Source organism: Pocillopora verrucosa, chromosome 11 (genome assembly GCF_036669915.1).
Source record: "Pocillopora verrucosa isolate sample1 chromosome 11, ASM3666991v2, whole genome shotgun sequence".
In the NCBI taxonomy this organism is placed as follows: domain Eukaryota; kingdom Metazoa; phylum Cnidaria; class Anthozoa; order Scleractinia; family Pocilloporidae; genus Pocillopora; species Pocillopora verrucosa.
In genome coordinates this window covers 2,060,001-2,075,788 of record NC_089322.1, presented here as the reverse complement: position 1 = coordinate 2,075,788, position 15,788 = coordinate 2,060,001, and the positions used below count along the sequence as shown (strand labels likewise).

Here is a 15,788-nt window from a genome sequence, read left to right as displayed (position 1 = left end):
TCCTGTCAAAACCCTGGTCAAAACCCAACCACAGCTGTTCGAAGAACAATACATACATTTTCAAAACAATTTAAAAATAGCCAGGAATTCATCAAGCAAAACGAAATGGTTCTCGAATCAATTGTAATTCAGTTCTAAGTTCAGGGGTCACTCGTTCACGTAGAAAGGAAAAGATCTTATTATCTTAGGCATGATTCACGATTAAAAAAATAATCAAATCACAATTCACGACAGAAAAAAACGCCCAATCACGCTTCACGTAAAAAGTGCATGGAACCCTCTTATCAGAGTTAAATTTGGAGATTCCTGTCTACTTAGTTGAGTAGAGGTTTGTCGACCATTTACTAAGGAGAGGCGTGTCAACCGTAAGACAAGAGAAATAAGAATAATTACGTTTACCTTGTTTGTATAATCGATTGTTAAAAACAAAGTGATGACTCTAATAGGAGGAATAATTTCGGTTTATTTGAAGTTCTTAATTAGGCGTCATTACAACTTTTTCCATTGTTCAAGTCAAATCAGTCATGTTTTAACTTATGCTCGGTTTAATAATGTATCATTATGACTCTGATCCGGTAGAGTACAATGAGTTGCAACACTCCTGGGGTTAGTCTAATGGTCAAAAATGTATTGCAATATTGTTGGGGGGAGGAGGACTTTGATGTAACTTTTGGAGATGAATTTAAGAAAATTCTGTCTAATTTGTTGAGAAAAGGATTGCCGACTAATTACTAAGGAGGCATGCAGCTGATAGACAAAAGATAGAAGAAACTTATGCTCTAATGAATAACATGTTATCACCCTGATCACGTAGAGTATTTGGCGAGTTTGCGCAAAACATTTTTTGATTGATCTAAAGTGTATATAAGATGCATCAAGTATTGGGACTTTTGCATTTTGAGGCAGACCACTTCTCAAACTGAACAAGATAACTTCACTAGGTAAGGGATGTCTTTGTTTGTTTGTTTGTTTGTTTTTTTTAATAACGTTACATGTTGCAATATAAAAGTGCGAAGGTCGTAGTGTTACTTTTAGCATGTCAAAGTAGGATGCTAGATTTCCACTTCTTAGAGTTAGCGTTTGGAGAGTATAGCTTAGCTCTATGCTTTATTTTGAAAAACGACTGAGACAGAAGTTACTAAGCAGGTAGAAATATGAAATGTTCATGGCGCGAGAAAAGATTACGTGCAAGTTGAAAGTTGATTGTCCGAGTTATGGAAACCTTCACGGAGTTTTGCAGAAAAAGTGCTGTACAGTTTTAAAAAGTTGCTGTTAGAATAATCTCTTGTAACACGGCAAACTGTACACGTTGCTGCTCTTTGAAACTTTATGCTGTTTTTAAATAGAGAGTCTCTTCTAAGAGTGGTTGTGAGGGTATTGACCCAAAACGGGAACAAGGAGATAATTAAACTGTGAGAAGGACAATTTATAATACGTCTGAAGCACGAATGTCAATATTAAGCAGAATTTTTATTGGTCAGATGGTTGCAGAAAAGTGCTACAAACATCCTTTTAAGATAGGTATGACGAAGATAGAAATTCTTTCAGCAAAGAATAAGGCTAAAGTATGAGCTCAAGTAAGAAGAAGTTGTTGCGAAAGTCATAACTGACAAAATGGGGTTTACCTTCCTCAGATATCATCGGGGCTCACTGAAGTCAGGAGGTACCTAAGACAGTGAAAAGACAACTATGGATTTTTGTGCACTCATCTTTGTGGTTTATCTCGCCATTGGCGCCGCTGCAGGTAAGCCAGAGAAAGAAATTTTCAAACAAAAAAACGGACAAGTAGTCAGATATTGAGGACTTGATCCTGCTGAGCACCGAGTAAGGTTCACTGAGAAAAATCGTTTCATCTGTTTCTGCATTTCCCTAGGTGCCTTAAATTTGTCTCACGGTTTTCAATTTCAATTACATGAAAATTTATCGTTGAGCCATTTCGTAAATTCAGAACGGATTCAAATTTCACACGCATTCTAAGTATCTCACAGTTCACAGTAGTCTGAATTCTAGAATTTGAAAATGATGAACGAGTTATCGAAACGTCATTCGAAATTATTTTCGATGATTTTTACTCTAAATTGCTTTTTCCAGAGCCTCCGTTATTGTAAGCCAATCATTCAAAAATAAAAGCACTAAAAGGAACTTCGTTCGTTCGTTGGCTCAAACCGAACTCTAGGGTCATGAAACTTTTTTCAGGACAAAACGATGGTGAAACTGTGGTGCTGCGTCGGTGGGAGAGTATAACAGGATAATTTAGTATTAGGGACCTTAAGCAGTCAGGACGGCAATGTCAAGGAAGACTTCGATTAAAAAAATAAATTTCTGCCTTAAATTAGAATTTAAAAAATGGCTGCATTTGTTTACCGTCTCATACGGTGCCACACCTCAACTTCAGCATAACGTAGAGGAAAAAGAAGCGTTGAGTTCCAAGTGGAAATTAAACAATTTGCCGTCGCGGTTTCGGTTCGCAGACGACGCAAATTGTGGTGATTTCACGTTGTTACATAGGACGGCCAAGAAATGTACAAAGTACTAAAACGCACGTGCTGAGCTATTGTTCTGCCGATTAGATCTTTTGTTTTTCCACGTCCTCGTTGCCGTCATCGTCGTGGTTTGCTTAAGGTCCCTTAGAGTTTAAAAGCTGACGTTTCGAGCGTTAGCCCTTCGTCAGAGCGATAGGAAAACCACATGTAAACAATAATCGGGAAACGTAATGTGAAGCCTGGATTTACCTCTGACGATTAGCATCACAACTTGTTCTTATGATCTCTTCAGGGCACCAGCCACGTTCCTGTAAAGAAATATACGACCAGAACAGGTAAGGAACGAACAATCACAATCACACAGAAAATTTTTTGCAAGAAAACTAGTCAAAGCAAGAAGCGCAGAGAAAAGGGAAAGAAGTCATGTATTAACTTCCACGACACTGCTACAGGATTGTGCCTAAGGAAAGGAAAAAAAAAACACATCCGTATAAGATATTCAATAGTTTTTCCTCTAAGAAAGAGTGGAAAAAAAACTTATAAAATTGAAATCCCAGGGAGTCAGTTTTTATCTAGAGGTGGAAGGTGTGGCCTCCATTGCTGACCGATACTATAGGAATTTTAGGGAGGGATTCAAGAGAAAATGAACTGCGTTGGTTCCTTATATTAACGGAGCGGATCTGATATCCCGTTAAGATACACATCAAGTACCCATTTCGAATACCTACATAGCCATGTAACAAGCCTCTACTTGTTGAAAAAATGAAGACGTCTTTAGTATTTTCATTGACATACAGTGATAGTACTAAACCATGACTTCTCAGCAGCCTTTCTTATATGTAAATGCAAAAATTCTGCCTATTACCTTCTTATATTATGAAGCAGTTTGTGAATTAATGCTCGATGTTCATAACGACGGTGCACCTTCTAACATCATAAAACTTTTCACGAGAACTTCAAACATCTATACATATACTACTCGCTCATCAACGTCACAACTCTTAAACGTTGGGTAGTCCAGGCTTAAAATGCAAAGAAAGGCCTTTTCGCGTGTTGGTGTCAAAGTCTGGAATGAGATACCTAGTGAATATAAAAACTTTTCAAAGAAAATCTTTCAAAAAAAGAAACAAAAAGAGCTCTTCTCAATATTCTAGATAATGAAGATTCTTATATGAGGCCTGATGAGATAGTGCTAAAATTCAAACACAGCAAAATTGAACCAAATTGAACCAAATTGAACCAGTTCTACAATATTTTTCGTGCAAAAAAACTTAAAAACTCTAGGACTTATTCTCCTCTACAATGAACATCTGTCATTTTCCTTTTTTCTTTTCTTGTGTATCATTTGGCTTTTTATGTTGTATTTCTTCATTTCCGTTTTATTTCCAGTGTAATCAAATTAAGTTAGTTAAGAAAGAAAAATAAATTGACCCGTTCTCGATTAGCATTTGCTATCTGCGGGTCAAAGGAATATCTTGCAAATATGTATGAAAATAAAAATAAAAATGTGTGCGTGTGTTTTTCAATGCCATTTCACGTAGTTCTACTTCATTTTTGCGTTGCGTGACCGTCCAAGAAATTAATGTAAGAGTCAACTCTTTCCCCAGCGCCAGCTCCAACAAGGCATACACCCTCAGGTTAGACAATGGAGATCTGCCGGTGTACTGTTCCATGAGTGGGGAGCTCGGAGAATGCGGAGATGGCGGATGGACGCTGGTCATGAAGATTGATGGTGAAAAGGCATGTTTGAGATTCCGTAGCTCTACCAATTCAATGGACTTCTGTTCTTTGAGTTTTCTGAATGAAAACTAACTCGTTTCTTATTTCGCCCACTCCTGTTTGTTGTAAAGTAATCTTGAGATTACATTGAGCGATCCTAGATATATTTTAGTTTCTCAAAATGTTTTCCTACTCTCAAAACATAAAAGATATTGGAATATGGTCATCCTTCAAGAGGAATGTCCTCCGAAATTTTCTTCACTCCATGACTCAGCCTTTTTTGAACTTTGAGACGAGAGTGACATGTATCTCTAGCACCCTTTTTCATTGATTATGCAAAGTAATCACAATTTTAAGACAATTAAAAACAAAAAAAAAAACAAAAAAAAGGAAACTGTTCAAAGAGCAGGAAGGCTCGAGTGATTAAGTCAAGACTAACTCTAGAGCGCTTTAAGATTGACAACCAAAACCAAAGTATTTACAAACGCCAATCAGGGGAAAGGAAAATACCTTAGAGAGCCAATTAATGAGAACTCAAATTGAAAACAAGCAAACCATCCAAAGCGCGGGAAAACGAGGGCGACCAAGTCGTGATTCGTGCTAGTGTTACATCTGATTGGTTGAGAGAGTACAATGCAATGCAATCCCGCCTTACTTTCAATTGAAAATTGCTTTTTTTTATAACATCCTACCAGTTGAGGGACTGGCGTAAGTTTGATGGAGCACTCAGAAAGCAAAGGGAAGCAGTAACAATTCAATTCCGAATTATTTTCGTTTCTAACTTGGAAATTGCTTCATCTTGCAGAACACGTTCTGGTATGGTTCAAACAGGTGGTATGACAGGTCTTCATTCTCTCCCCAAAATGGAGACACTGGGTTGGATCACTTGGAGACCCAGTTACCAACCTACTGGAGCACTTCCTTCACCAAGATCTGTCTCGGTATGAAGGTCAATGGAGTAACCAGGTTCTTGCAAGTGGATAAGGCAGCAGCCTCACTGCATGACCTCATTGCTGATGGTGAATACCGTCCTACTTCGCTGGGTCGGGATGAATGGAAGACGCTGATTGGTCCCGATGCCTCTCTGCAGCTTAAATGTAACAAAGAAGGGTTCAACTCGCAAGGAACTATGCACCGTACCTCGAGAGTTCGAATTGGAATCATCGCTAATCAAGAAAACGATTGCAACTTCCCTGATTCCAGAATCGGATTTGGTGGAGGAGGGTCAGGATTCGAAAACGCCTGTGGAAACGGAGCCTCGTGGAGTGCGGACAACGGAGACAAAAATATCAAGGCTTTCGGCTACATCTTTGTTCAGTAAAGAAGCTAAACTGCTCTGCTTAAGGAAAAAGTTGCATGCGACGTAAAGCGATGATCATGCTCTAATTTCAGTAATGGGGATTTTAAATGTAGGTTTTTGCTTTTGCACTTACGCGAAAGAACAATAAAATTGGGTTAATGAATCTAAATCACGTCTCTTGAGATGCATTTCTCTGAAATTTTATCACTTTTACTCCCAGAATCAGCCAAAAATTTACTTCTCCTTATTTTATCAACACGCTGTTTGGCTAGAAACGCAATTTGTGATAATCGTTATTAGCTCCTATTTCCTGAGGAACTACCATGATAAAAATCCTTATGTATTGCACGGCCGTGCGTCTATCACATGACGTGTGCAATTTCACTTTGGCTGAAACATGACAGGACGGAAAACGCATGCACTGTAAGTACCTTCCCGTTGTCCCATACAAAGCCTTAGAAAACTTTTCTAAGGCTTTGTATGGAACAACGGGAGGTACTTACAGTGCATGCATTATCCGTCCTGTCATGTCCCCGTTGAGTTTAGCCGTGATTTTAAAAATGTGCAAGATTTTTTCCTCGCTCTATCCCGACTGAGATCGACCTTTTGGAGCTTTGAAAATAAAACATGCCAAATAATACTCTTTTTAAAAAAATGGACATGTAATTCTTTCAAGCGACGAAATTAGTTTTAGAGTTGATGACAATTCACTCTCAAACGCGATGCGAATTATGGCTGAAAACAAAACCAAGCTTTCTGACTTCAACTGAGATTTCGCTACGTTGGGTAATCCTCATTAATCTATTAGCCCCTAAGAGTGACTACTGTTTCCTTACTCGGAACTGGTTAGATCAAATGACCACCACAAACCGTATAATATTAAGCCAAGTTTTAATAATTATTCGATCTTAAAGAAATACATTTATAATTCGCAATTAGAACAAACGCAAATCAAGTCTTCATCTTGTAACTAAATTAAAAAACTTCAATATAAACTTACTTCTGTGGCGGGTCGTTACAACAGTCTCACTTTACGGGTTAGCAGATTCTCCAGGTAAGCGGATTTAGAGACAGAAAAACGATACAAAAATAACTTCTTTCTCACTTCGATTCTGCTGAAAAACTGACTTAAACATAATAATCTAACGCTTTTAAATCACTCTATTGAATTAATGTCAATCACGATTCTTGACATCGAATAAATCTGTCAACACGAGGCAACGCCTATTTATTAAACGAAACAACTACCATCTAAATTCTCCTTACTATATCCTCCCTGAATCAAACGTGAAAGTCATGAGAATAGAGGTGAAGATCACCAACTGAAGCAGCTCTTGATTATTAAACAAATTCTCCTTGTCAGCCTCTTTGGAAATGTATAGAGAACAGTATGGAGAATATGCATACCGATGTTAAACGGTAAATATGATTTTGAAGTGTTAACATGTCCTAAAAGTGTTCTTCAATTTTTTAAATCGTACAATTTTGAGATTTTTCAACACAAAACTATGCAATTTTCTGGTGGTAAATTCTAGTAGACAACAATTCAAGCAAGGTAAATCCACCACACGGGTCTCGTAAATGCAAGAAATTTGTAAGTTATTCGGTTTGTTTACCGAACAGTTGATGCACATGACGCGTTCTTTCCACTTACACAGGCATGACGTGTTCATCGTCCTATAACACTTTCCAGTTACAAGCAAGACGCTTACACTGTCCTGTTAGTGCTTAAATCGGGCTAGTAATAACCAATCGCGTTCGAGAATTTTGTTCTATTTTTGATTAATTCCAAGATAACATTGTCCGGATGAACTTGCCCATCCACTTTCGCTTAAGACTACAGTCTACAGGTTTTTTACTATAGGTTTCCTGATAGTTACCATTATCTGATTGGAAAAGATGGTTGAGATAAAGATTGGTTACGGTCGTATGAAAACTTGGAGGATTTTCGCTTATTTGTAGGCGGGCATGTGGAGGATGTGAAGAACAGACCGGATACTGCAATTTTCTTAGTTCAAAATAAAACCAACTGACAGGTCTAAGACTGAAGATAGAAAATATTTCTACTGGGGTTTTGATGTGCTTATAAACATTGAAAGCATTTACTCTGCATACTATGCTTTCAATGCCGGGGGGGTAAGTCACATGTGTGCGCTGTTTTTTTTCCTTTTCTCTACGAGTGAATGAAACTTATGGTTTCCAATTTATTGCCATATTTGCTGGGTTTCTGTGCGAATGAGCTGACTTTCTAAGGTATAAGAGACTAGTGTCCTGTCAGTTCGTTTCTTTTAACCCGTTATGCACCTAACATAAGTATGCACATTCTCCATACTGTTAATCTTACAATTCCTAAGGTGCTGACAAGGAGAATTTGTTTCACGATCAAGAGCTTCTTTTGTAGCTGATCATTTCCTTTATTCTTGTGGCCTTCATATGTGATTCAGGGGAGTTATTGTAAGGAGAAATTAGATGCTAGTCACTCTGAGGGTTGTAAGGGTTAATATTGCTGATGGTGCATGTAGCCATACAGCTATCGCTCTGTGCGATTTGGAAGCAACTATTAGAAGGAATGAGCTGGAGACTTCCACCGTAGTATCTTACCTTTGGGTGAAACTGAAAATAATTACAGAAAATGCTGTACCAATGGAAGATCTTAAACTGCAAAAATCAGAGTATGGAAAAAAAAACTAAGGATTGTCATGAGCCTCATGACTCGAAACCTCCATGCTTTCTCACCCAATCATTTCAAGAGAAGCTTTGTAATACTTTGTTGGAAGCTGCCCCTTCATGTGTAACTTTGTACTTTATGACGATACCCCCAGTACAAGCTGTGAATGAGGAAGAACACTTGGACCAGATCACACCTGCTAACATCGATCATGAGGAAATTGTAGAATATGCAAAAGTTTCTTCCGTTAAAGAATTAGCTGAAATAATTATTGCTCAAAATAATTTTACAACTTTGCCAAATACTACATATGAGCAATGTAGTAACTTTTTAGAGTTTCTACATCATTGTAAGTTTGAAACGGAGGCAAAATTTTAGAAAACATTAGGTCAAAGTACTGGTAAACAACATTTTGGTTTTCACAGAGGGCAAGGAGGATAACAGCTCCAATTTTGAACAAAATTTGCCACATAAAAGAGATAACCAATACCAAAATTACAGTGAAGCTGCTAATGAATAAGCGCCCCCTCGATGAGGATATAACACCCCCCAGCTTTCATGGGGTCATGAGAAGGAAGGTGTGGCTATAAAAGAGAATTTCAAGCAACATTAAACAAAACATAAGAATGTGGATAGAGGGGTGAGTTTTTAAAGAAACTGTGGTGCTGCGTCGGTGGGAGAGTATAACAGGGTAATCAACTAAGCTGAGGACGCAAAATTGGCCTCTGTATAAAAATTACAAAGCTGACGTTTCGAGCGTTATCCCTTTACTCTTAGGAGGGTTTGGAGGATTTTCAAGTGGAATGGAGGGGGGGATCACCCGTCGCGAACAGGGTGTAATAATCGTGGTTCAGATAACTCGTGTAAATTACTCCTTCATCATATAAATCACTTCGTGCTCGGAAGATCACTAGAAAAAAGACTCCTTCTCTAATCGAAGAAAAAAAACTTATCCTTCAACAAAATTCACGCGATCAAACCGGTTCAAACAAGAATCTGATATAAACAAAACGCAGTGTCCTATTGCACCGATAAAGTTGTAAATGATTGAAAAAAAAATGCAAATTATCTATTATTTAAGGTCTTTTAACATGGTGGGATTGCCAAAAATACAACAAAAAAAGTTGAACATATTCTTGATTATGATTATGCCTATGCAAACCAAAAACTAAAGAAATCAAAGTGGCCAACCAGAGGACAAATATCTCAAGGAGCCAATGAGAGCTCAAAGCAAAAACAAATAAACTGCTGAAGCGCGGGAAAACGCGGGTGACCAATTTGCAAGTGGTTGTGGCTATTCATCTGATTGGCTGAGACGGTTGCACGAGCTATCGAGACCAATATATGATAAGTGTTTTTTTTGTGATAAAAGGAAAAGAATGAGAAGACGATAAGTATTATAATGTCTGTAATAACAGGAGGGACAACCATGATAAGAAACTGAGTCTTATACTTAATCAAATCTACATGGTGACTGACAACGAATATTTAAGAGGCCGTGACTGTAAATATCGAGAATCGTTGGCCAGGCTAAAAAAAACGAAAATTCTGATAATTTGCCTAGAAAACCCTTTTAGGGAAATATATTCAAAAAATTATTTTAAAATTTGAAAAATCAAATGTGTCCGAGGAAATGGGGAAAAACGAAAACTCGGGTTTTTACTTAATTAATTATGCAAAAAATACAGTAAAATCGACCAACTTTAGTGTGCGAGTACTGAAGGAGGATGTTTGGAAAGAAATCGGGGGTGTTTTTACTTCAAATTATTATTCATTTGATTTTTATTTATGGCATTTTGAGGAACTTTGGTTTAATTTTAAAATTCACATGATGTTTTAACGAAGTGCTGTCAAACGCTTGTTGCAAAAAGCGAAAAATCGAGCAACTTCAAGCCTTCAAAACGCGTCTTGGTATGTGTGACATCATGTCAAACTATATGCTGACACAAAGTTTGGTCCTTATACTAACACAATATGGAATAAAAAGTCTGGGTAATTTAGAAAAGTGCCTGCAAAATAAAAGAGTTTGCAACGCACTCTGGCGAAGGTCAAGAATTTGCATGATGCAAATCAGTTGTAGAAATCGTACTTGAGAGCTACGAAGTAAACAAGATAGTTAAATAATGTTTAAAAAACGAGCAGGAGTGCTTTATCGGGTTTAAAACCACGAGGCGTAGCCGAGTGGTTTTTGACCCGATAAAACACGTGCTGCGAGTTTTTTGAACGGCTTCAAAAACATTCTTGAAAAAGCGTGTGTCAAGAGAGTTCATAACAATTATGCTTTTGTGAACGTTAGAAATTAGCATACGAGAAAAACATTAGGGATTAAATTAGTATGCAAGAAAATCAAATCAAAGTCACTTCTGCCAACTGATCTTGAATTCGAAGTTTCAGATGATGTATTGTCTAATATGCCTTTACCAGATTACTGTACTAATGGAATAGAGAATTTTTCCAGATGTGTATTTCACAACTGTACTATTAATTTGGTGCAAAAGTAAATTTACTGTGTGAAATTTGTTGAAAGAACATTAAATATGTTCCCACCATTTGTTGTGTCAGTTTCTGTGTTGATAATTAATTAATATTCATAAGTCACGTGCAGTGTCTTTATATCTGATAAAACACCGCATACTAATAAGGATGAGGTTTATCGATATAAAGTCACTGCATGTGATGTATTATCTACCATTTGATAGGTTAATGGGCTTATGAATTATTAATGAGTTTTGAAAGATGGTTAAAAAACTCTTTGATATGGAAATGATATGAAACTATAGAATAAAAAATCCGCAGACATTGCTGAAGAGGGCTGTAGAAAGGTAAAAACCCGAGTTTTCGTTTTTCTCCATTTTCTCGGACACATTTGATTTTTCAAACTTCGAAATATTTTTTTTGAATATATCTCCCTAAAAGGGTTTTCCAGGCAAATTGTCAGAATTTTCGATTTTTTTAGCCTGGCCAGCGACTCTCGATATTTACAGTCATAGGGAGCAAGCGAATATCGTTTAGAAAGTCTCGAAATTAAGTTTAGAAAGAAGCGATTAAACGCTTCAATTTGTTTATGCATTAAGTCTCTGCCACTCTCTGAACTATTTTCTTTGGTGTCGGAAAAGTGGATGTAACTCAAGGCTGCATGCGGGGCACTAGCCTTGACGTTAAGCCCCCTGAATTTTTATCCGCTAAGCTGGCCCGAAGGCGGGTGATGGCTTGTATGAGGCAAATCATTGGCTGGCTTTTGGCCGAAGTTTTCAGTAGCCTCCCCAGTTATCACGTAGTCTCATTAAAAGTAAGAGGCACTCAAGACAGTGAAACTGCAGCGATGAAGTTTTGCACGGATAACGGTTTGGTTTATCCCGTCATTGGTGATGCCGTTGTCGTTTTATAACAGTCTATTTTGCAATGACATAGAAAATACTCGTACTGTTAGTTTTTGCGATACATCAGCTTCCACATCACAATTTTTTTCAAACGACAGTGATCATACGCTACTACATAAGGCAATGAAATAATCTGAAAAAAAAAATTGAAGCAAGAAATGCTTCTTCGTCGTGGAAGTAAAATATTACATATCCGGTTCTTTCTTGTGTTCGATGTACATGGTCCTTGTGTGCAGAAATATACAAGAGCTCCTCTCTCATTGCTAAGGGGCGTCCTGAACAAAGACTTCCGCAAGGAACAAACTGAAAGAGAGTCGTCGAACCTCAGCTTCAAGAGCAGATCTAAGACTTCGAGAACTTTGGGGAAAAGAATCCGAGGCTAAAGAACCGAAATCAGTGCAGTAAAAAGAAACTTTGCAACTCCTAAAAAAAAAATAACGAAATTTCGAGTTTGTATAAAGAAAAATTGCAAGGGTAGTGTTTTTTTTAACGGAAGTGGTGGTCATCATATGAATTTTAAAATCATAATGACCTTGCCTACGCTTAAAGTAATAATTCTTTAGTTTACCGACAGCCATTACTCATTTTGGAAAATCTTGAGTCCGTTTCACGCACGAATTGTAGAAAATTCACACTCACGAATTCAAAAAGGAAACTCGTGTGCTAAGATTTTCACGAAATGAAAGTAAAAATTCACGGGTCACTTATATTTCAGGTAGCAAATCACGCCTAACGCTGATTCATAGCTTCACGTACAATAACGCTCGCCTTAAAGGAAATTTGACGTGTCACATTAATTTCGGCCCTAAACACGCATCACGTTTGCTATTATCACTTGGCTCGAAAGATTTGATGAATTAATTCATAACTTAACGTACGAATAACGCTCGCCTTAAAGGAAATTTCACGTGTCGCATTAATTTTGGCCTTAATCACACATCACGTTTGCCATCATAATTAGGCTTGAAAGATTTGATGAATTACTTACGTAACTTAACGTACAATAACGCTCGCCCTAAAGGAAATTTCACGTGTCGCATTTATTTTGGCCCTAAACACGCATTACGTTTGCGATTATCATTTGGCTTGAAAGATTTAATAAATTACTTACATAACTTTACGTACGAATAACGCTCGCCCTAAAGGAAATTTCACGTGTCGCATTTATTTTGACCCTAAACACGCATTACGTTTTCCATTATCATTTGGCTTGAAAGATTTAATAAATTACTTACATAACTTTACGTACGAATAACGCTCGCCTTAAAGGAAATTTCGTGTGTCGCATTAATTTTGGCCTTCATCATATATCACGTTTGCCATCACGATTAGGCTTGAAAGATTTGATAAATTACTTTGGCTCTTGCGTCGTCAGTATCTATGGTTATTCGAATTTCGTCTAAAGCATGAATACCATTTTGAATCAGAATTGCTATTGGTCAGTTGGTTAAAGAAAATTGGTAAAAATAGCTTCTTAACATAAGTCCGATGAATGTAGAAATTCTCGTAACAAATCATAAGGCTTGAGTATAAACTCAAGTACGGTGAAATTGTAGTAAATGTCAGCGGCGATTCATGTGTTTAAAAGTTGGCGTTTGTTAAAACATCCTCACTAATCATCGAGTCTCGCTGAAATCAAGTGTATTCAAGGCAGTGAGAAGACGAAAGCGATGAAACTTTGTGCGCTTATCTTTCTGGTTTATCTCGCAATTGGCGCTGTTGCTGGCAAAAAAAAAAAACTTTGCAGCCAAATATTGGACAAGTTGTCAGATCTTGAGGACCTGATTAACAAGAAACAGGACTGCTGTGTACCAGGTAAGATGTAGACGATCGTTTCTTTTGTTTTTAAGGTCACCGCTTTGTCGGTCCGTCAATTCTGAATTTTGGTTGGATCAAAAGTTGTTGTTAACATAATTTGGAATATCCACATTTATCCAGTTATGACTGATTACCTTATAGTTTTTCTCATCTCATACCTGCAGAGCCTGTCACGCCCCCAAGTTCCTGCAAAGAAATATACGACAAAGACAGGTAAGGAACGAACGATCGTTAAATTTGTGCCTGAGCGAGGGTAGATGGTAAACAAACATATCATGAAAATACTTTTACAAGAAAAGTGCGCAAAAGAAAACAACGTTGTAAAAAGCTAGAAAATAAAAAAAGAAAAAGAGAAAGAAAGAAAAAAGAAAAACATGCATGCAAAATTTGAACGCAAAATAATTTATGCCAGTTGAGAATTTCACGTCTTGTCTCCGTTGCATCTAAGGATTAGTAATTATTAATCACCTACGGGGGTCTTAGCAAAATTTATCTTAGCCTCCTCAGGCTTTGTGGTTATCTGATGACCCTCCCTCATTGGCAATTAAATTTCTACAGTCCCCCTTTTATACTCTGATAGCGTAGACTGACAACCCCCCACCCCCCCTCGGTTGCCCTTTAAAAACCTTGTGTTCCGCCTTAACTCTCCGACATTCCCCCCCTTCTCTTTTCCCCTTCCAGCCTGGCGCTGACTATTGACTGCTCTATTATGTCTCAGAGAGTTCCGGTTTTTATCCAGGGATTTATATTTTTCCTAATCGATACCAGGAATTGTGTGAGTGATTCAAGAGAATATAAAGTAGACTGGATTTGTTGGTTTTTTTCTCTGATATCCTGCTAGCGGGGCTCTGAGCTCCTGTTTGGCTGCACACGTAACAAGCCCTCACCCGCTGGAAATTTTAAGACGTCTCCGTCCTATTAACCCTGATTTTGCTTATCTCAGTAGTATTCCCATTGACCGCAATAGCGCCAAGCCAAGAAAAAAACTTCTCCACTCGTATTCTTTACGATATCACGCTGCGCTGCTTCTTTTTTGCGTTGCGTGGCATTCCAAAGAACTACCGCGTAGGATTCAAAGAACATAACACACTGATACTCTCTTATTAGTGCCAGCCCAAACAAAGCGTATGACCTCAAGCTAGGCGATAAAGATGTGTCTGTGTACTGTTCCATGAGCGGGGAGCTTGGAGACTGCGGTGGTGGGGGATGGACACTGGTCATGAAGACTGACGGTGCAAAGGTATTTCAAACATGTTCAAGGTTTCAAAACCCTACCAACTCATTGTTTTTCGAATGTAACGAATGAAAACTTTGATTCGTTTCTCTCACTCCTGTTTGTTTCCCATTGTCTCTCTTAAATCAGTGAGTGTTTTATGGAGCACATTAAAGGTCTTTGCTCAACCAGGATGCAATACAGGCGTAGTGAACATTCTCAGTATTTTCTGTATAATAATCTACTTGCGCTTCTAATTGGCTGAAAACAAATGCATTCTCATGTAACACGAGTGCAAAGTTTAACAGGAGTGCAAATTACAAATAGCGCGTGCACGCTTTGAAAGTTCGTCTGTCTTGACTTCTGTGATGTTTTTTTTCATGTACATTATTAAAAGCAGTAACATGATTTCTCTCGCTATTTGTCGTGATAAGTACTATCAATAACAAACTGCACTCCAAATAATTTTATCATCTGTACTTACAGAAAAGGAAAATCTACCGTGTGTGTGATATTATTCGACTAACACTATTCAACCATGATCGAGAACCGGCTTTTAACACCCTCGTCTAGTTTCGTCAAGTGTCTATCGTCTATTTTTTACATATTTTTGTCGTTTCATTCCGCGTTTGTGGAAATGAAGCCATGGACAGAGGCCGTCCTGCACAATGGAAAGCCACCATATTATATGGTTTGTTAGATCAATTCTAAAAGCCTTGGGATAAGGCAAGAAAACAAACAGCGAGTCCTTTGAAGCCCTGCTAGACAGCATTTCGCAGGAAAATCAAACAGAAGGCTCCTCTCGGCACTTGAAAGACCGTCAAACGGGGAACCATTTATAATCCATCGCAAGTTTAATTCCATGGAAGTTTTTGAGTAACCTTTCTCTCCCGGTTGGATAAAATTCAGAGATGCATTTCTCCAAAATTTCCTTTCATTATTCTTTTTATATTTAAGCGTATTTTGAAACGCTTCTCGTATTTATTAAAAGTGGAGTGTGACGAATTTATTCGTAGGAGGCGAAGCACTTCTTTTACGAATCCTTTCTTTGCGCCTGATGAATGACACCGGCGTTTCACTGGTACGAATAAATATTTAAGTATTCGAATGTCTCTATCTCTTTGTAATACGTTTCTACGTCAAGGATCGAGTCCCTGTTAAATCTTTTGCTTTTGTACACTTTTGTCGAGTACATAATTTCTGAGTC

General features: G+C 37.8%; 2 protein-coding genes across 2 annotated transcripts in view; both read left to right on the top strand.

Moving 5' to 3' along the window:
- The first annotated feature begins 716 nt into the window (after nucleotides 1-716).
- On the top strand, nucleotides 717-5,671 carry LOC131769425 (uncharacterized skeletal organic matrix protein 5-like). Its single transcript, XM_059085150.2, has 5 exons — nucleotides 717-941; nucleotides 1,635-1,744; nucleotides 2,776-2,818; nucleotides 4,091-4,223; nucleotides 5,008-5,671. The coding sequence occupies exons 2-5, from the start codon at nucleotides 1,690-1,692 to the stop codon at nucleotides 5,521-5,523; spliced, it is 747 nt and encodes a 248-aa protein (XP_058941133.1). The 5' UTR covers nucleotides 717-941; nucleotides 1,635-1,689; the 3' UTR covers nucleotides 5,524-5,671.
- Nucleotides 5,672-13,152: 7,481 nt separating this feature from the next.
- LOC131769423 (uncharacterized skeletal organic matrix protein 5-like) overlaps nucleotides 13,153-15,788 on the top strand; it is a 3,879-nt gene continuing 1,243 nt past the window's right edge. The window contains exons 1-3 of the mRNA XM_059085148.2: nucleotides 13,153-13,365; nucleotides 13,533-13,581; nucleotides 14,476-14,608. Coding sequence (XP_058941131.2) covers nucleotides 13,221-13,365; nucleotides 13,533-13,581; nucleotides 14,476-14,608 — 327 coding nt within the window. The 5' untranslated portion in view covers nucleotides 13,153-13,220. The remainder of the gene's footprint in view (nucleotides 13,366-13,532; nucleotides 13,582-14,475; nucleotides 14,609-15,788) is intronic.